Below are 20,528 nucleotides of genomic sequence, written 5' to 3'. Positions count from 1 at the left end.
GGTTTTCGTAATGGTAGTAAATACCTTAGTTCTTTTTCCTGTAGATTTCAAAGCTTTTTTCTTAAAAAATGAAAAGTATAAGTATCATCCCTGTTTTGCAGATGAGGAAATGGAGGTAGGTTGAATAGCAGCTCAATGTCCGAGTCAAGAATGGAACCCAGATTTCTTGTCTCCGGATCTATTGCCCTATCTGATTATGACATTGTCCTTTAACTGTTTAAGAACTTAAAACTTTGTTAAGGTGCAAACATTAGTTACATGCAGAGTGATGCAGGCCATCTTTGTCTGTATTAGCAGCTACTAATGGCTACAAGTCCCACACTCTGTCTATCCAAGTGATAAATGATAGCCTTACTGTCTTTGTGGCACAGTGGACAAATGAAACTGCTTCAAGACCTCTAAATCAGATCAGATTGCAATTACTAGAGAGTCATTCCATCTTAGTTATGCAGTTCATGTGGAGTTCCTGAAGAGGTTAACTGCACATAACTGTTCAGAAGGCGTGACTTATCCTGCTTATCACAAAGGATTAATATCCCAAATGTGGTACTAATTAAAATGGATAATTGTCATCATGTTCTACACAGATTGTGAAGAAACAGAGTCATGCTTGCTGTGTTGGAAAGTTCTGCAGGTGGGAGGGTGGGGATTGTCTTGAGGGGGAAATGTCTGATGGCCCCAGATTTAGAAGTAAAGGAAAACATGCTCACAGAGTTAGCTGACTGATGGAAAACACATCTGTAACTAATTCCTGAGTCTGAGAATGGTGGTTCAGATCTTCCTCCATTTGGGGACCTCAGAAGTGTATTTGTTTACCATCTGGTTAAACAAGAAGCTGCTCTTGGTGCCAAGAAAACATTGTTCTGGCAAGTTGAGCCTTCTCCATACATTGGTGAAGGAAGCTTGCATGTGCTTTCCCAGCTAGTTCCTATGAAGATAGCAAGTGTCCTGATTAGATAGAGCTGGGAAAGTTGATGAAATGTATACAGCTATCATACTAATCCTATACTAGTAAAGACAAATGTGGTCTGTTGGAGTTGGTATTAGCTAAGGCCTCAGACTACTTGGCAACCTAGACCTAAATTCTATGGCAAGATTCCAGTGTTTTGAAACACTGGTGCAGTACATGGGAAATTCTGCAACTGCTTCATTTAAACTATAAAAAGTAGGTTTTTAATATTTAAGTAAATGAAATAATGTAACCAATAGAGTATCTCATATCTATTATGGTAGTATATGAAATTGATCTTATGATTTCTCCATACTTCCGGTGTTTGGTGTGTCAAAGCTTTTTGTATGGACAACACAAATGGAGAAGCTGGAGGTGCTGGCAGTTGAGTAGAGGGCAGTTTGGAGGTGTGAGAGGCAGTTAAGGATTGTGGGGTAAGCACACTTGTTGGATGTTTTTATTAAAATTACCAGCAGTGAAATAGTGAACAGCAGTGACATTTAAACTGTCTTTTTTTAGGTTTAAAGCTTACATCATTGAGATACATGTATCATTCATACCTCTTGCCTATTGTGTTTCAGGTTGCCTGTAGATTCTAGTATTGCACCAGTTTGTACAGGCTAACACTTTCAGGGTTTTCTTTTCTACCATAAGGGCTAGAAAGTTTTTTCTGAGGCACAACTCTTTACTGAGAAATGGATTTAATAGTAAATTCAGCCATCACAGAGTATGCAAGGCTCAGGTTCTTTTGTTTTTAAAAAGATGATCGGAATGAGTCTGATCATATCACTATGACGCCACCTTTTCTATTCTAATCCAGTATATTTCTCTGACTCATGAGAAAACTGAATCATGGTGTCTCAAGTTCTGATTTCTTGGGATGCTCTGCTAGGAAGACTTGATGTAGAAGGGGTTTTTTGCTATGAAAAGCCTGACAGACTAAAATACCTCATACAGAATACTGTTGGACTCTTGTATTTGTTTGAGGCTTGCTTTGAGACTAACTTGCTTTATACTCATTTAGTAGTTATTTTGCCCTATAATGAATATGGTAAGGTAGTTTCTCTGCACCTTCTTGGTGGGGCTGGGTGGGGAGGAGTGGCTGGAATAAGCTATAGCTGCAAAAATGCACTTTTGCTGGTGCATTGTCTACATTAGGAGCTATATTGTCAAAGCACTTCTAATGTAGACTTGGCCTAGGACTCCAGTGATGATTTTTTTTTTTAACAACAAGAATTGTGAGTACCTGTAACTTTTGCTCTCTATTACCACTAACCTATTCTGATCTTAAAATGTAACTTTGTTTAAAGCATTCCAATGTAATACAGTTATAACAATACAGATGTGTAAAACTTTAAACGGCTGAATTATTTGTTTTAATAAGAATAACACCAGAAACACACAATTCTTCTATAGATCTGATAGGCTTTTTCTACCTTGAAAAGTGACTTGAGGTGGCTGTTGCTGTTGGGTTTTTTTTTTTAAACCCACTTTCTTACACACAATGGAAAGATTTGAGTATTTGGCAATATCTGTTTACTTTAGAGAGAAATTATTTTGTGTTGCTTTTTACTTATGTTAGCAGTGCAGTGCCAACACTGTTAAAATAGTGTGCATTCTTGTGCATCTTTATAGAGATGTTTACTGAGTTCAGGTTACACATGTAGAGATCCACTGAAGGCGTTGGGATTGCACAGATGTCACAGATATAATTTGCTGTGCAGAATCTTTATACTGGTGGTGATGAACAAGAAACAAACAACCAAGCTGGACTTTGAGAACGCAGGATAAGCTTGTAAGGCTGTTGGTTTAAGATGGAAAACTATTTTTACTTGTTAGCTAAATATTTTGATCTGGAAATCCATGAAAGAAAACATGGAGCTTAGATTTACATTTTGTCACTTTTCAGAGTAGAATTGCACTTAAAGGAACCAAAAATATCACTTGTAGTGGAGTATCAGAATATGCTGAGGAGGTGAAATAAAGTATGTACATAGAACCATATTTCCCAAAAGAATGTAGAACACTAAAGTTATGTAAAATTTCTGGGCTAAGGGCCTTGACACTGTTATAGCACTGAAGACAGTGTTTCATTTTATAACTGGGACATGATGGAAATTTCATATTTAGTAGCGAGTTCTCACACAGCATCTGTTTCTTTTTATTTTTATTTGGGCGGAGGGGAAGGGCCTGTTTATCTCATAGGGAAATTTTTTTGCTGACCTAACTGTAACAGTGTTGCAAGGGAATAGCTTGCATACTCTTTCTTCTTATCTGGTGCATTTGGCCACTTAATCTGGTATAAATTATTTTAATTGGCTATGTGTTAACTTGTAAGAGAACCTCATATTACTGTAAAATTATCAGCTGCCTAATTTCTAGTGTTTCTTACTCAGGTATTAGTTTTAAAATAAGCTGCAAGCTTTTTATCCTTTGAAGGGACATTGTAATTTAGACTTTAAAAGTTCACTTTTGAAATAATGAAATAAACTGTCAGCACTGTCCATTCTATTTGGGTACTGTTCTTGCTTTGCTTGCTCATTTATGGATTGTTGGGGGGACATGTCTAAGACTGTCACTAAGTAGAAAAACTTAATAGCCCCATATACTTAAGAGACAGATACACCATAAATATCAAAATTAAAAAAAACCTTTGCTTTGTTTTCCTTAAAGTAGACTAATGCCTGCTGACTCATTACCTTTTAAAAGTCTACTGTGGAGCTGGTCATGCTCCCCAGATGATCCCTTTTCAAGGAAGGGCAATTCTTAAATATCCTTGGATACTAAAACAAAATATTATCCTAACATCGCTTCTGAAAACTGCCGTCTTTGGGTCTAGCAAAGGGATCGGCAACCTTTCAGAAGGGGTGTGCCGAGTCTTCATTTATTCACCCTAATTTAAGGTTTCGCATGCCAGTAATACATTTTAACGTTTTTAGAAGGGCTCTCTCCATGTCTGTATATTATATAGCTAAACTAGTGTTGTATTGTCAAATAAACAAGGTTTTCAAAATGTTTAAGAAGCTTCATTTAAAGTTAAATTAAAATGTTGATCTTATGCCACCAGCCCGCTCAGCCCGCTGCTGGTCTGGGGTTCTGTTCTGCTAGGCCGGCCACAGGTGCGGCCGGGACCCCGGCTGGCCAGGGTCCGGCAGCCAGAACCCCAGACTGGCAGCAGGCTGTGCGGGGCTGGCGGTTGGGACCTCAGACCGGCAGTGTGCCGAGCTACTCAGCCCACTGCCGCTCAGGGGTTCCATCTGCCGGCTCCTGCCAGCCGGGATCCTGGCTGCCGGATCCGCTCAGCCCACAACCAGTCTGGGGTCCTGGCCCTGCCTACATACAATGGGTACCTACCTTCTCCCTGGTTCTGGCCCATTCTCTTCCTCTCTCTGCACTGAGCTGAGAGTGGGAGTGCACTGAGCACAGGGCTGGGGGTGAAGGGTCTGGCCAGGAGTTAGAAAGAGGGAGGGGGCTCGGGGTTGGGGCAGGAGGTTTGGGTGTCGGGCACTTACCTGGGCAGCTCCCATTTGATATGAGGAGTGCAGGTGGGAATGTGGTGGGGGGGGGCAGGAGCTCCTGTTTGGTGCTCAGGGTGGGGATGTGGGGGTGCATGGGATGTGGGGGGGTGCAAGAGTCAGGGCAGAGGAGGGGCTGGGTATGTGGGAGATGCCAGGGTCAGGGCTGGGGTCGTGGGGGGGAGGGAAGCAGTCAAGCAGAGGGCTGGGTGTGTATGAGGGAGGTACAGAGCTCAGGGCAGGGGCCTGAGGGTGTGCAGGGCTCAGGGCAGAGGGCTGGGTGACTGCCCCCCTCAGAACCCCCAGCCCCCCTGCTCCTTGTCCCCTGTCCCCCCCTCCTGGGACCTCTGCCCCTAACTGCCCCCAGGACCCCACCCCTATCTAAGCCTCCCTGCTCCTTTTCCCCTGACTGCCCCCCTCCTGGGACCCTACCCCCTACCTGTCCCCTGACTGCCCCGACCCTTATCCACCCCCCCAGACAGACCCCCGGGACTCCCAGGCCTATCCAACCGCTCCCCGCCCCCTGACAGGACCCCCAGAACTCCCGACCCATACAACCCCCCCTGCTCCCTGACTGCCCTGACCTCTATCCACCCCCTGACAGATCCCAGGACTCCCATGCCCTATCCAACCTCCCCTGCTCCCTGACTGCCCCCTCTAGAGACCCCAACCACCCTGCCCGGGATCCCACCCCCATCCAACCCATCCTGCCCTCTGTCCCCTGACTGCCCCCCCCTTATCCAACTGCCCCGGACCCCTTACCATGAACCGCCAAGCAGAGCGCGCAGCCCCGGCCCCCAGAGTGCTGCGTGCACAGTGGCAGGGCTCCAGGGGAGGGGGGAAGGCGGGGGCAGGGGCGGCAGCTTGCTGCGCTCAGCCAGGCGCTCCGTCCTGGGAGCGCGGACCCCACGGCTTGCCGCACGGGGAGAGTGGGGCCATTTGCCCACCCCGTGCGCACGCCTATGCTTCTGCTCCCTGCCCCCGCAGGGGGAGTGGAGGGCAGAGGAGAGTGGGCCGGGCTGGGCAGGATTTTTAATGACATGCTGGAGTCCTGCCAGGCAGCACCATGCCATTAAAAATCAGCTCGCGTGCCGTCTTTGGCACACGTGCCATAGGTTGCCGACCCCTGGTCTAGTATATGACAGAGAATATGATGAGTTTGCAGGTGCATGTACAGACACAAGGACATGGTAGTACAGCTATATGGTCTCTAATCATGTGTTTGAGCCCCAACATAAGAGAAGAATGGATGATTTATTAGAAAAATATTTAAAACCTGTGCTGGGGGAAACACCCTAATTTCTCAGCTGAAAAACCACAATAAGATAGCCATCATTTTGACCTTTGTCTTTAGTTCTCAAAACTGCTTTATCTGTATATTGTGTTTAATCTTTTTCCTGTTTTGACATAGTTGTTTTCCATGAGCATTTGTGGTCCTGTGCTTTCTTTTCCTTTTGTTTTCTTATATGCCATTGTTTAGACTTGACAAGGAGGAAGCATTTCACTAACTAGAGCAATTTTAAAAGAAAAGAAACTGTCCTTTCTTGAAAACTTTGAAATACCAGGTACAGTTTCCTGTATTTTATGCATCTAAAACATTTCAAAATCTGGATTTCATGCTTAAAAATAATTTTAAAAATGGAAATAAGAACTTACTTTATTTTGAGTTCTTTAAAGGAGTAGCTTGTCAGTGACAAATTAAAAAATCAGTTAGATTGAAAGTGCTGATTTAAAACTTTGATTTGAAGGCACCTGAATTGTTTACACAAACTAACATGAACTGAAGGGACCAAACTTAAACACAGTGATAGAAGCAGTGCTGGCAGCTCACTGCTGACTTTAAACATGTAAGTGGGGAGAGGTTTGAAATAATCTTGTATGCATTTTGGTCATAGGATCGAGACTATCCTTATCTGCGTATGCGTAACAGTCTTTTTGGTCCTCTCTAGTATGAAGGAGGGGATATTTTAACTGGACTAGATAGATCTTGGAATGGATTCATATTGAGAGAAACCTTGGTTGAGATTTCTGGTGTATATATTGTCTCAATCTTGGTTACATTTGAGGAAGCAGGCAGAGTGAGTGCATTAGGATTTCATTTGGGAGGGTGGAAAAAGCAATTTAAAAAACTGCTTTATAATTGTATGCTGTTTGTACCTACTTCACCATCCTCTCTAGACACAACTAGTTTTGTGTGAGCTTTCACCCTAGCAATCAAATCTTAACTGTTTTCAGTTTTGCGTTTCACTTTTTTTTAGCTTGCCATCATATTCCTAGTTCCTTGCTGTGCCTTTGAGACCTTTGGGTACTGTATACAAGCTCACCCACCATTTGTCTCTGCACTGTAATATGTAGGATCAATGGGATGAGTTAAGAACATTGAAGCGTGGAATCCTAATTTACTTGCTTTATTTGCGTTTCACACTTAATGCTGTATACATTTTTGTATGGCATTACTCCTCAGGTAGGATGGAATTTAATGATTAACTTAAATTACATTACATTAATTAAATTATATATTTCTAAGCCCCTTGATTTTCAGTTTAAACCAGTTTTTACTGAAAAATGCCTGGATTTTACAAAAAGTATTCAGTTTTTTCCAGTTTTTACCCTTACGTTTGTATCATTCAAATATATAAAAATAACTTGTTTTATTAGGAAAATACAATATATTACATGAGATAATATGTATTATGATAATACATTAATCTGTGTGTATATGCAAAGCTGCCTGTTGAAGTAAGGCTATATATTAGTCTAGAAGATACACACAGTAAACCAACAGGTACGCACACAAGCACCAAAGTGCGTGCGCATCTGAACGTACTGATGAATCTCATGCCAACCATGTACTCATTTCAAGCTGGTAGCAGATGCTGTTTAAAGATTTGACACACAAAAATGGAAAGAAAACAAAAATCTGTATCAGAATGTTTCAGAACACGAGAAAGTATTTGAAAGTTTTAAAGAAACAAAAACAGGAGATGAAGATGAAGTTGAGGGTATGCACTGCAAATGGCATGGCCCAATTATTAAATGTAAATATTTATAGGCTAATAGTTCTAAATCTATAAAAGTAAGCTGTTTGTTCAAATAAAATGTTATTTGGGGATTAGAGATATATCGTATTGTTTTCTTAAACTCAGAGGTGGCCTTGTGTTTTGAGTTCTGTTTTAGTTCTGCAGCAAACCACACTGATGAACGGAATTCAAAGCATTAATCTACTGAATACTTCCTCCCCTGTATTTCCATCCACCAAAATAAACCTAAATATTTACCCAGAAAAATTAATAGGGTTTTGCACTTATTTTCACCTGTTTTTTGTTGTTGTTGTTGTGGTAATAAACACTGGTAAATTACTGGGGAAAAAAAACTGGAAAGAAGGGGCCCTATGTATTTCATAATTCCTATGTAAACTGTTGCATATAATTAGTAGTTAACTTGTTTTGGTTATCTGAAATGTGTGTGTTGTTTTAAAATCTAAAATGATGTTAGTTTGAGGTCTTTTTCACATTTAAAAAATAAAAATAAAAGACTGCTCAGGCTTTACAGCCATGGCATGGGCTATATTCATGGAAAACCTGACATGAAAAACTTCTTACCTTTTAATTTTTTGTTTTTTTTGCAGTTCTTGCTATTTTTCACAATTGATGTATAGTAGAACCTCAGGAACACCTCAGGAATGGAAGTTTGTTCATAACTCCGAACAAAACATTATGGTTCTTTCAAAAGTCTACAACTGAACACTGGCTTAATACAACTTTGAAACTTTACTATGCAGAAGAAAAATGCATAACCATCTCAATTTAAATGAAACAAACACAGAAACAATTTTCTTACCTTAGCATATCTTTTTTTTAAACTTTCCCTTTGTTTTGTTAGTAGTTTATGTTTAACACAGTGCTGTACTGTATTTGCTTTTTTTTTTGGTCTCTGCTGTTGCCTGATTGCACACTTCCGGTTTCAAATGAGGTGTGTGGTTGGCGAGTGAGTTCGTAACTCTGGTGTTCATAACTCTGAGGTTCTACTGTATTATTAAAAATCCTCACTTTCTTTGTCAAGGCAGGGTTGGTATCACAAAGTTGGTCTTCACAATGTAAAGTAATAGACTACATGATTGTAAAATCAGCTCTGCAGAAGATTGTTTCCAGCTAAACAACATCAGCATCAGTAGTATGAATCTATTCCCTCATCCTACCCCATTTATCTCAATGAGTAATGTCACTGTCTAAATGAGGGCCCTGTAATAGATGTTCAGTTGATATACCCTTCCAGCTGTGGGAAAAATTTCCAGCCAACTATTCCGTGCTGTGCTCAACTTTACCTCCTTTTCTTCAGAAGCTGTTTGCTTCTACAAGACCTCGATAAGTTCATGGAGGATAGGTCCATCAGTGGCTATTAGCCAGGATGGGAGAGATGGTGTCCCTAGCCTCTGTTTGCCAGGAGCTAGGAATGGGCGACAGGGAATGGATCACTTGATTACCTGTTGTTTCATTCTCTCTCAAGCACTTGGCGTTTGCCACTGTTGGAAGACCGGATACTAGGATAGATGAACCTTTTGGTCTGACCCTGTATGGCTGTTCTTATGTTCTCAAGATCCAGTTTTATGGAGGCTTGTTATAAAGGACGTGTGGCTTTCCCTTTAATGTTAAGTGTAGTCCGGGGAACTTTCTGATTCTAGTTATTGGTATAGTTGATACCTCACTGCTGTTGCTGGCTAGTTAAAAATAGCGAGCATAATTTCAGTATTTTTCATTAATAGGTTGTCTGGATTAGTTTTTGGGGGTTATGGGAAGGGAGAACCTCCCACTATAACACTAACGTACTGAGTGCTAACAGACTGGGTTGTGGCGTTTTTACCAGTATTAGTACTATTACCCCCTTCCTAACCTAACTCAACACCTTCCCCCCCCCAAAAAAAAAACCCCCACAAAACATACCCTAGTTTTGACAAAACCATACAGACTTCTTATAGCATCCCCCAGTGGAAAAATATTACTCTGGCTGACATTAGACTTTGAAGGTAGATTAAAGTATCTTAACTTTAAGAGTGTATCTGCACTAAGAAAATTCTCTAGCAGCAGTGCAACCAACACTGTAAGCTGCAGAGTAGACAGAATGCAAGGATTTCTACCACAGTTAAATGACAGTGACCTTGTGTACATTATAATACTCAGATGTGTTTGAACACAATTGTCAAGATTAGCTTTAACTGACACTCTTGGCCATAATGCAGATGTCTGGACAAGTTGTGTTCAGCCTTGTCAGCTAAATGTGACGTACTCTGGTCCCAGCATCGTTTAATTGCAGTTAGCTGAAACTTGCTGAATACAGATTGTCATGGTCTACAAAAAATTGGGCAGCCTGGTATCAACCAACTTGTCTTCACAACTTTCTTCCACCATGACCATCTGTGTTCCAACAGGAGTCTGTCTCTGAAGAAGGTGGGGATGTACAAACATAGCATAGAGATAGGACTGGAGCATACAAGTGAACTTGGTCTGTGCTAGATGCTGGAAGAGAGCAGATAACAAGGGGCAGAGAGGCTAGGATATCTGCTTTCCTTGGGTACTCTTCTTCTCCACACACATTCTCTCCTGAGAGTTTAGGAATATCTGTAGGAAAATGGAATGTATCAGCTCTTCTCTGAGTCTTAAAGTTGTGTTTTAAATCTTGTATTCATGCACTCCTTTAAATAGTGATTTACTGATAATCTGGAGCTTTCCCACCAACCCTGAATCTCTCTCTCAACCCAGTGGGGATACTAACATTATCAGTCATGTCAGTCTAAACAAATTTTGTCATCAAGGCCATATTTTGGAAACTATCGTTCTCTTACTCTTATAGTTCCCTCCTGTTTCTTCCCATCAGGGATGGAGGGGTGACACTTCTACGAAATAATGTTTGGTGACATCTATATAACAATGGGTAATGGAAGAATGTGTTATAGACGAACTTGAAAAGGCTTGGTGTTTTTTGGGTTTGATGAAACTGCGTGTTCAAACATATGAACTTGTGCATATTGGGAGATGTGTGCAATTTTTATTGTACAGAGCCTTTAGTCATCCAACACTGAGACAGGCAAATTAGAGGAAGAGAGAATGATCACACAGTGTGGGGAAATGAGATAGCAGTGATAAATGGGTATAGAAGAAAAGAACACATGCAAACAAAGTGAGATGGGAAGAGGAGGGGGAAAATAAATAAAGTGGGAAGGAAAGGACAGAAGGGGAGAGAGCAACCGTGGAGTGGAAAGAAAAGTTAGTTACCTTGATTAGTTTGGTAGATGGATTAGTTGTAGAGGGAATTAGGTCCATCTTTTCTAGACAGAAGAATAGTCATTACTGTGCATGCTTGACATTTCAATTTTGAAACAGCTATCTCAATCTCTAGGTATCTTACAAACATTGCCAATGCAATTATAAAATTACAAGTAAATGAACTGTCCGTATACCAACCCCCAAGAATATAAAAACATACAATACCTCTCACCATTGCCACTATTGCTGGGTATCCCTCAAACCACCATATAAATCAAATATTAAGCAATGTGTATTTCTGGTATTACTCCATAGCAGCATATGAAGTTAAGGATGAATTTTGCCTGTTGACTTAAAAAGAATGCTGTTTTTACATTAGGCATTTTTGAACAATTGAATAAAAATTAGAGCTGTCGATTAATTGCAGTTAATTTTTTAGAGTTAATGGCATGAGTTAACTGCGATTTAAAAAATTAATTGTGATTAATCACACTGTTAAACAATAGAAATCCAAAAATATTTAATACTTTTAAATTGGTAGTTTTTCTACACTTTCAAATATATTGATTTCTATTCCAACACAGAATACAAAGTATATAGTGCTCACTTTATATTTTTTTATTACAAATATTTGCACTGTAAAAATGATAAAAGAAATAGTTTTTCAATTCACCTCGTACAAGTACTGTAGTGCAATCTCTTTATCGTGAAAGTGTAACTTACAAATGTAGATTTTTTTTGTTACATAACTGCACTCAAACAAAACAATGTAAAACTGTAGAGCGTACAAGTCCACTCTGTCCTACTTCTTGTTCAGCCAATTACTAAAACAAACAATGTCACCTGAAAGTGAGAACAGCTGGAATTGCAGGTATTTATGTGCCAGATATGCTAAACATTCATACGTCCCTTCATGCTTCAGCCACCATTCCAGAGGACGTGCTTCCTTGCTGATGATGCTTGTTTATAAAAAAAAAAAAAAAAAAAGTGTTTGAACTCCTTGGGGGAGAATTGTCTCCTGTTCTGTCTTACCCACATTTTGCCATGTATTTCATATTATAGTAGTCTCGGATGATCACCCCAGTGAATGTTTGTTTTAAGAACACTTTCACGCAGATTTGCAAAAATGCAAAGAAGGTATCAATGTGAGATTTCTAAGGATCGATACGGCACTCGACCCAAGGTTTAAGAATCTGAAGTGCTTTCCAAAATCTGAAGGGGACGAGGTGTGCTTTCAAATGTCTTAAAAGAGCAACATTCCGATGTGGAAACTACAGAACCCGAACCACCAAAAAAGAAAATAATCTTCTGCTAGTGGCATCTGACTCAGATGATGAAAATGAATATGCATCAGTCCGATCTGCTTTGGATCATTATCGAGCAGAACCCGTCATCAGCATCGACACGTCTTCTGGAATGGTAGTTGAAGCATGAAGGGACCTAAGAATATTTAATGCATCTGGCATGTAAATACTTTGTGATGCTTTTGCATGGCACTGTTGTAGCTGGCCTATTCTCACTTTCAGGTGACATTGTAAACAAGAGATGGGAAGCATTATCTTCTGGAAATTGTAACCAAACTTGTTTGTCTGAGCAATTGGCTGAAGTAGGACTGATTGGACCTGTAGGTTCTAAAGTTTTTCAATGTTTTATTTTTGAATGCAGTTATTTTTGTACATAATTTGTAAGTTCAACTTTCATTATAAAGAGATAGCACTACAGTACTTGTATTAGGTTGTTATAAAAAATAAATATAAAATGAGTACTGTACACTTTGTATTCTGTTCTTATTCAAATCAATATATTTGAAAATGTAGAAAACATCCAAGAATGTTTAAATAAATGGTATTCTACTAAGTGTGATTAATCACGATTAATTTTTTTCATTGCTTGACAGCTCTAATAAAAATGTTGCTATTTTCCAAGCCCACTTGGAAAAAAGTTGAAAAAATCATGTGAAGTGACGTTATTTATGTAATCATAATGTATGTATACAAAATTTTTTTAAGTGAATCTGCTTTGTGACTTCCAGGTGATCATCTCTGGGCATCAAATAGTATCTCCGTTTCCATGGCTGTTCAGCTTGTTTTTTTCAGGTGCCTCTTTTGAGACTGCCAGTGAGGATGCTTGTTTCTAGTGTCTTTATGATGCAGGCACTTGCTCCCTGAAAATGCATGCATGTTCCACGTAAGGCCACCAAGCAGCCATGCAAACCAACTAACTACCGGTAGTTGCAAAATGTTCCATATCTTATTTCCATTTTTTTTTATTGTGGGATCACTACATCTGTTAGTCTATAAGGTGCCCACAGGACTCTTTGTTGCTTTTTGAGTTGAGTCATTATTGCTGTATTTAAGCAGCATATTGTAGGATTTCTTTGAATTTGTGTACACCACATTAAACAAACAAAAGCAGCTTATGTAGTATCTTGATGAACTTTGATCTAGAGCCTCTATAGCTTGTTCCTCTTTCAATTTCTGTAGTGCTGCAGTCAGGAAAAGGTCTTTAAATACAGATACTTATTTCATGTCAGAGAGTTTTGTGGTAAATTTGTCACTTTTAATCAACATGCATCTTCAAAAACAAATGTGATAGTTTTTCAAATGCTGTTTTCAAATGTATTTTTCCTCCATGAGTGGTAGGAGCAGGATTTATTTGGAGGAAAATATAATTAAAGTTGAGCTTACTAAAGAGTGTATTTTGAAACTTACTTAAAAAGGAGTATCTAAACTATCTTATTTGTTGGCATTTTGTTTAGCTTAGGATCTAGATACTTAAACAGTAATCTTATTTTTTTAAGGGTGAAATATGTATAACTTAAATTGTCCCTTCTTAGGAATTCAGCATTAAGAATACTATGACTCATATCATATACTTATGTACTGTGTAAATTTTCATGTTTCTTTTCAGGTTTGAAGAACAGAAGAATGTTTTCCACTGAGAATAGCCCTAATACTTCTGATACACAATGCCTTTAAGCGAGAAGAATAGTGTGGTTTTTGCATACGAGTCTTCAGTACACAGTACCAATGTTCTACTCAGTCTCAATGATCAGAGAAAGCAAGATCTTCTTTGTGATGTTACTATTCTAGTGGAAGATCAGCGATTTCGGGCTCATCGGTCTGTGCTTGCAGCTTGCAGCAGCTATTTTCTTTCAAGAATTGTGGGACAGTTGAATGCTGATCTTCTCATCACTTTACCGGAAGAGGTGAGTGGCACTAATTGGCATACTTCTGTACATCACCATATTTATGTTTCTACACCATTACATTAAATTATGCTCTACAATAGGCTGGTGTTAACTTTAAGTAACTAATAATCTTAAATTAAGTGGTTTAGGAACTGGGAAACTCATTGGTGAACAAACCACTGCTTCAGAATTGTCATTTATCAAGCATTCAGTGTAAGGATGTGGGGGACACTCAAATGAGAATGTACATGAGCTATTTAACATCAAATTATCTCTTTAAAAAGCTGTAAATGAAATTAATATTGCTTGCTTATAGGATTGTAGCTTCTGTTTTGAAAAATATTTTGTGCAGCACAGATGTTAAATTCTCATATTCCCCAAGCTGGTGTGGGCTTCAAATGCTGCTGACGGTACACCACTACCTCGATATAACGCCACCTGATCTAACGCAAATTTGGCTATAACGCAGTAAAGCAGTGTTCCGGGGTGGGTGGGACTGTGCACTCCGGTGGATCAAAGCAAGTTCAGTATAACACAGTTTCACCTATAACGCAGTAAGATTTTTTGGCTCCCAAGGACAGCATTATACCGAGGTAGAGGTGTATTGTAGATCACTGTGCTTCGTGTGTGCGAAGGAAATACTTTGAATTATTGTATTATTGGAATACATTGTATTATTCACCATTTCAGTTCATATACACAGTCTGCCTTAACACTCAACAAATCAGGTCACTAGTTAGACTTAATTACTTGCCACTACTGCATATATATTTGGGATTTGAAGATGGGAAGGTTGACATCCTCTTTCCCCTAGTGGTTTTACAAGTGTTTGAAGCTAAGTTAGTGTGTTGATTTATAAACAGTGCCACATGAGTAAGTGAAAGCACACAGTCTCTTCACAAATGCAAACTGTCGTGTACACTGCTGTCTTCAGAGCGTGTTCCAAAATAGTTTGAAACTTCACAAGATGTTTCAGGATTCCTCTAAAATCTATATCACCATGTGTTTGGAACACCCTGCAGCATACCGTTATGATTATTTCAAAATAGTAATCCCAATCATATTGAGTATAATATAACCTGATTTTATTCGCTGTTGGGGTCCGCCACCTTTAAGTTGAGTAGTACTTTACTCTGCAAGTAGTCCCTTTTGATTTTAGTGAATCTGTTCATGGCAAAAGTTACTACTAAACATGAACAGTTGGCAGAAGGACGCAGAATCTGTCCCTAAACCTTTAGGGAAGTAAGAGTATGAGATTGGTGTTAAAACTGAAGAGAAAAAACTTATTGGACTCTTTTGGGTGGTATTCACTGGGTATTGTATTGCTCTGAGAGAGGATTCAGATCCCTAGAAGAAATAGGGTGTGTAGTAATAGGGTGTGGAGCTTTCAGAACTGGACCTGATTCCAGTGAGTCATTAAACTGAGAGTAATTTGTCAGTTTGGTATCTGTTCAGACAGAAATCAAATTTCCTTTTAATGGGAGGAACCGGGGATGGAGGGTATACCCTATACTAAAGAAGTTAAATAACGAGTCATGACCAAATTCATATTATTACTGATATCAGAGTCGGTAACACATTAGACTGTGAATGAATAATGGTGGCTGCATTTAAAAAGGAGTGTGCTAGATGCCAGGAGTGTAGTGACTTTGCCTGTAAATTATCCTGCAGTACGTTGTGTTTTGAAAGGAAACCTGAAAATCTAATCCTGCTTTTGCATCTGTTTACTGCTCTTCAGTGAACAGTGATACTTTTAATCTTTGAGTAATAGTAATATATTGGAATTTTATCAATTTATTTAACACTGTGAAGTGGAACGCTGCTATAAAAGGGTCACAATAAAATTCTGTCATGTCAAAAGATGGATTTTTGAGGGAGCTTGGCTAGATATAATTCTTGGTTAATTTCTTTTTAAGGAAAACTACCTTCTCTCCTTTCCTCATTTCTGCTTACCATTTCCCCACAGGACTGGATCTGTTTGTTCCATGATTCCTGTTTGACCTGACTGAGCAGGGAATGTTCCTGTGATAGGGGGCCCCATTTGCTGTCTTAAGCCCAGGCAGACCAGACGTCAAAACTTTGTCAGCAAACAGTTGTAGGACTAGGATAAGCAGCTCCCATGTCAGTGGGCGGGGAAGATTTGAGTCTGTTTCATACTGACTTCTTGTATAAGAATGACAGGACTGTGGTTTGTGTCAAGTCTCAGCCTAACGAGAAATGAGCCATACTAACATGTTTGTTTGTTTTTCTTTTCTTTTCTTCTTTTTTTCTTTTTTAAACCAAACAGGTGACACTTAAAGGATTTGCTCCTTTGCTTCAGTTTGCATATACTGCCAAACTTATTTTAAATAAAGACAATGTGTCCGAAGTTTGCAAGTGTGCAAAGTTTTTGGGAGTATATGATATTGAGGAATCTTGCTTTCAGTTTCTCCAATTCAAGTTTTTGGACTGTAAAGCAGACCAGCAGGAATGCCCTAGAAAGAAATGTTGTACCTCACGCTGTGAGAAAGCAAACGTTAACATTTCCCTTGTGGATGATGGGAACCTGGAAATAGATGATGAAGTGGAGGAATTGTTGGAAGCTGAATACACTGCAACTCCTAATTCAAAGCTCAACAAAGATGAAGAAAATGCAAAAGTATGTCCTCATCTCCAAGATAATACCAATCAAACATGCGATCCTGCATATTTAGAAAAAGATAATGTTTCTGGCTTGTTTTCCCTATGCCCAAAATATAGGAAGTTCCAGAAAGCTTTTGGGAGTGACAAAGTCCATACTGGAACCAATCTCTGCAGTATTAAAGATGATCAGGTAACATCAGCTACATCCATTCATCAGAGTGAATCATTTAATGATGCCATACAAAAAGCTCAGGAGTGCACAGTTGTGCAGCTGGTCTCACAATGTGAAGAGACTCAGGTAGAAATGGAAGAGGGGGAGAAAGAAGAGGAATTGAAGAGAGAGTCTGTGTCTCAGAGTATCTCATGTCCTATGGAGAAAACAGATGCTGTTTCTCTTCCCCAAAACTCTTCTGTTGCACCTCATGAACTTTATTCTGCGCCTTTTCTAGGCCCATATGAGCAATACAGCAACTTGAATTTCAGTGGTATGCAAAACACAGTTGTAGCTGAAAAAACTGTGACAGGTACTGTCGTTAGGAATGATAAACCAATCCATGAAAATCAAGATGATTCACTTTTGAAGTCTGATTTGTGCGCTAGAGAAGACATAAGCATTACATCAGCTAGTGACCGAAGCAGCGTGGAGAGAGAGGTAGCTGAACACCTAGCCAAAGGTTTCTGGAGTGACATTTACAATACAGATACTGCTTGTCAAATGCGTTTGTCACCTGCAACAGCAAAAGAATGCTCAGAACCAATATATTCAGGAAAAAAATCAGAGTGCCCATGGTTAGGTATCAGTCTCAATGAGAGCCCTGAACCTTGTTCTCAAAGAACTTTTACAACTCTGAACTCTGTCAACTGCCCGTTTATAAGTAACCTTGGTACTGAAATATGCTCAAACAGCCCAGAGATAAATAGTGGAGATTATATCCAGGAACCGCAACAAGAACAATGTCCATATACTTGTGTAATAAGTTTGGGAGAAGACTCTGAAACTGACACTGAGGGAGACAGTGAGTCCTGTTCAGCAAGAGAACAGGAATGTGAGGTGAGGACATTCTGGCTATATTTTTGTTTCCATACATCTGTATGCTCCTTTCTGAAATCTAATTCTAGACCCAATTAGTTCCAGACAGTTTTCTTGCTTGGTTTCAAAACTCTAGGGGGAGAGTACCATTTTATTTCTCCATCTAAAATTGTCAAAAGATCTGTTGTAATACAGTTAGCATTTTTAAATAATTAGCTTGTTGAAGGAGGTTTATTGAAATACATAATGATTATGAAGTGTGTGGAAATGTGCAAGATGAGAGGAGACATGTTGGTATTAGAGCTAATTGCATAATTTTCTAAGGAAAATTTTCTATCAAATATGCAGTTTAGTTAAAATTGAATATTTTGTGTGAATGTTTTTTTGACAAAATTTTCAATGGGGAAAAAATTGAAATTACTTTTCCAGCTGTTAGATATTGAGTTGTTTTGACTTAAATGAAATACATTTTAAAATAATCATTTTGACATTTATATTATAAGTATTGCCAAAACAAAATGTTTGATATTAAAAACTTTTTTTGAATTTTCATTCCACTGGAAACTTTGAAATCTTGGATTTTTCTTGCAATCTGGTGGCAAATATTTTTTTGGAAGGGGGTTGGGAGTGGGGAAATTGTAGTTTTTGACCAGCTGTACTCTGTATAATTCCAGACTACTTTTATACTGCACTTGTTTCTGCTGCTTTGATTGTACTTTTGTCTGTTTCTTCAACTGCAGAAATTGCTTAGTGCTTGTTTTTGTGATGACGTGAAGCACTCCTGTTTTTCCTGTTATTTCTTTTCTTTTTTTCCCCATCCTTCTCAATGCATTGGGTTTTTTGTTCATATGGTAGAACTTTTACCTTCAATTGAATGTTGTAAGTAATCAATTCCCACAGACTATGTAGAAAAATGGAAATTCTAAAGTTACAATATGATGCCATGATGTAGAACTCTTCATTGCTCTAAAGAAGTGTTTTACCTTTCAGGCTTTAAGAACAGATTCAGCCCCCAAAATAAGCAGTGCACAACTTGCACTGAAAGTACGTGGGGAAACTGCTAGCTAACTCCAGTGCTGAAATTGGCCCATTCCTTAAATTCATGGAATAGTAAATGGCATTATTGTCTGGAGCAGCATTCCATCTAATTCTTTAATGTTAGTGATGTCTCTGGTGGTAGCAGTAGAAACCCTTTGAAAGACTCCCTCCCTGCATTCAGTTCTTTAGGTGAAAGTAAGCTGATAATATTTTTGACATTATTTTTTTATTAAGTCTGCATATATTCTCTTAATAGCTTACTTTAAAATATAAATATTGCATTTGAAAAATAAAGATGGCTTTCAACATGAACCAAACATTGGTGACAGGCCTTATAATGTTTGTATGTGTGCATATTTGTCGCAGCTGCTGTCCCCAAAGCTCAAGCATGCGTAGTGGGGAGAAGGCTCAATTCTATATATAATAATGGAAAGTGTTAAGCAACGTAAATACAGGAGTTGCAGCCAGTTACCCTTACAATAGAAACAATTTAATACACATTTATAGATGTGTATTTGTGTAAAATATATATGCAATATTATATATTGCTAATGGTTTAGGGGAAAATTCAGACTGTGCTGGGGGATGCCTCTAGAAGGTCTTACACACTAACTCAAGATTTCTCAACCTGTCGTTTGGGACTCAAAATTGGGTTGCCAAAATGTTTCAAAGGGTTGCTTGGTAGCTCCTATGGCTCCTGTCCCACAGGACTGGCTGGGCACTTAGATTTGGCCTAGCCATGATGACTGAGTCTGAGTAGGCCAAATTTGAGTGAGTGGCACTGCAACCCAATGAGCCAGGTCACAACTCCACAACTCCAGTTTGGTCCAGTCATGTGGGTGTGGCCAAACCTGAGTGGTGCTTCAACCCTGGAGGTTTGCATCACCAAGAGCCAAGCCTAGCTAGCCCCACAGTGTAGGAGCTACCACTGTGAGATCAGTGCTGGGCAAGACCCAACCCTATTGGGGGGCAGAACCCAACTGAAATCACCCCAGGGCCTTCACCCCCAGACTATTTATTGGGTTGTGACATGCCATAAACATTTACAAACGGGTACTGAGCCCAAAAAGGTTGAGAACCATTGCACTAACTAATACCTGGTGTGTTGTGATCCACTGCATAGGAGTAGATTTTTTTTTTTTTTTTTAATATTCTTTTTTGGAAAATGTGAAATTAAATGAGCAAAGTCCTTGGATTACATCTACTGGACTCTATCAAAATATCTGCCTGAAATCCTGGCATTTTATCGATGTGACTGTGCAAATGTGATGACAGATTGCTTTTGCCTCTCTGTTTAATATTGGTGGTCTAGTTCTGCTCATGTCCTTTCAATTAAGTTGCTTTTTATAAATCTTTTATTAATTTCAAGAAATCCCTCCACTTTAGCCGATTTTTAATTTTGCTTGTATCAGTTTCCTCCTTGGTTCAAAACTATATTTTATATTTTAGGTAAAACTGCCATTTAATTCTCAAAGGATCATTTCACTTTCTAGAAATGACTTTCAGTCATTTCTGAAAATGCATAAATTGACTCCTGAACAGCTGGATTGTATCCATGATATCCGAAGGCGAAGTAAAAATAGAATTGCTGCACAGCGCTGTCGTAAGAGAAAACTTGACTGCATACAGAATCTTGAATCTGAAATTGAAAAACTGGTATGTATAGAAAATTTTTTAACAAAATCAGACTCATCCCTCAAATTAGGTTTTGGGTTTTTTGGGTCCGACAGCTTGGTCAAATGTGGAGTAAGTGTGTTTGTTAGCTGCCTAAAGTTAGGCACTCAACGTTGAAAGTTTTGTTCGCATACAGCACTTTCCTACAGTAATATAATGTTGCTGTACTGATGCTCTGTAAAATAAAATAGTAGGCACCATATAGATCAAAACAGGGTATATTGTCTTTAAAGTTATAGTCTAAATAGAC

At 39.1% G+C, this 20,528-nt stretch overlaps 1 protein-coding gene across 6 annotated transcripts in view; it reads left to right on the top strand.

Annotated features, from left to right (window-relative positions):
* BACH1 (BTB domain and CNC homolog 1) overlaps positions 1-20,528 on the top strand; it is a 44,185-nt gene that overhangs the window by 5,819 nt on the left and 17,838 nt on the right. For 5 of the 6 annotated variants that reach the window (XM_039520219.1, XM_039520234.1, XM_039520192.1 and 2 more), the window contains exons 2-4: positions 13,635-13,932; positions 16,202-17,587; positions 20,054-20,260. In XM_039520219.1, coding sequence (XP_039376153.1) covers positions 13,693-13,932; positions 16,202-17,587; positions 20,054-20,260 — 1,833 coding nt within the window. In that variant the 5' untranslated portion in view covers positions 13,635-13,692. Of the gene's footprint in view, positions 1-12,558; positions 12,952-13,634; positions 13,933-16,201; positions 17,588-20,053; positions 20,261-20,528 lie in introns of those variants that run through there. The other variant, XM_039520210.1, reaches the window with a different exon arrangement.

Source organism: Mauremys reevesii, linkage group 1, assembly GCF_016161935.1.
Source record: "Mauremys reevesii isolate NIE-2019 linkage group 1, ASM1616193v1, whole genome shotgun sequence".
Taxonomy (NCBI): Eukaryota; Metazoa; Chordata; order Testudines; family Geoemydidae; genus Mauremys; species Mauremys reevesii.
Note: the sequence above shows the minus strand (reverse complement) of the source record. Positions and strands in the feature narration are given on the sequence as shown.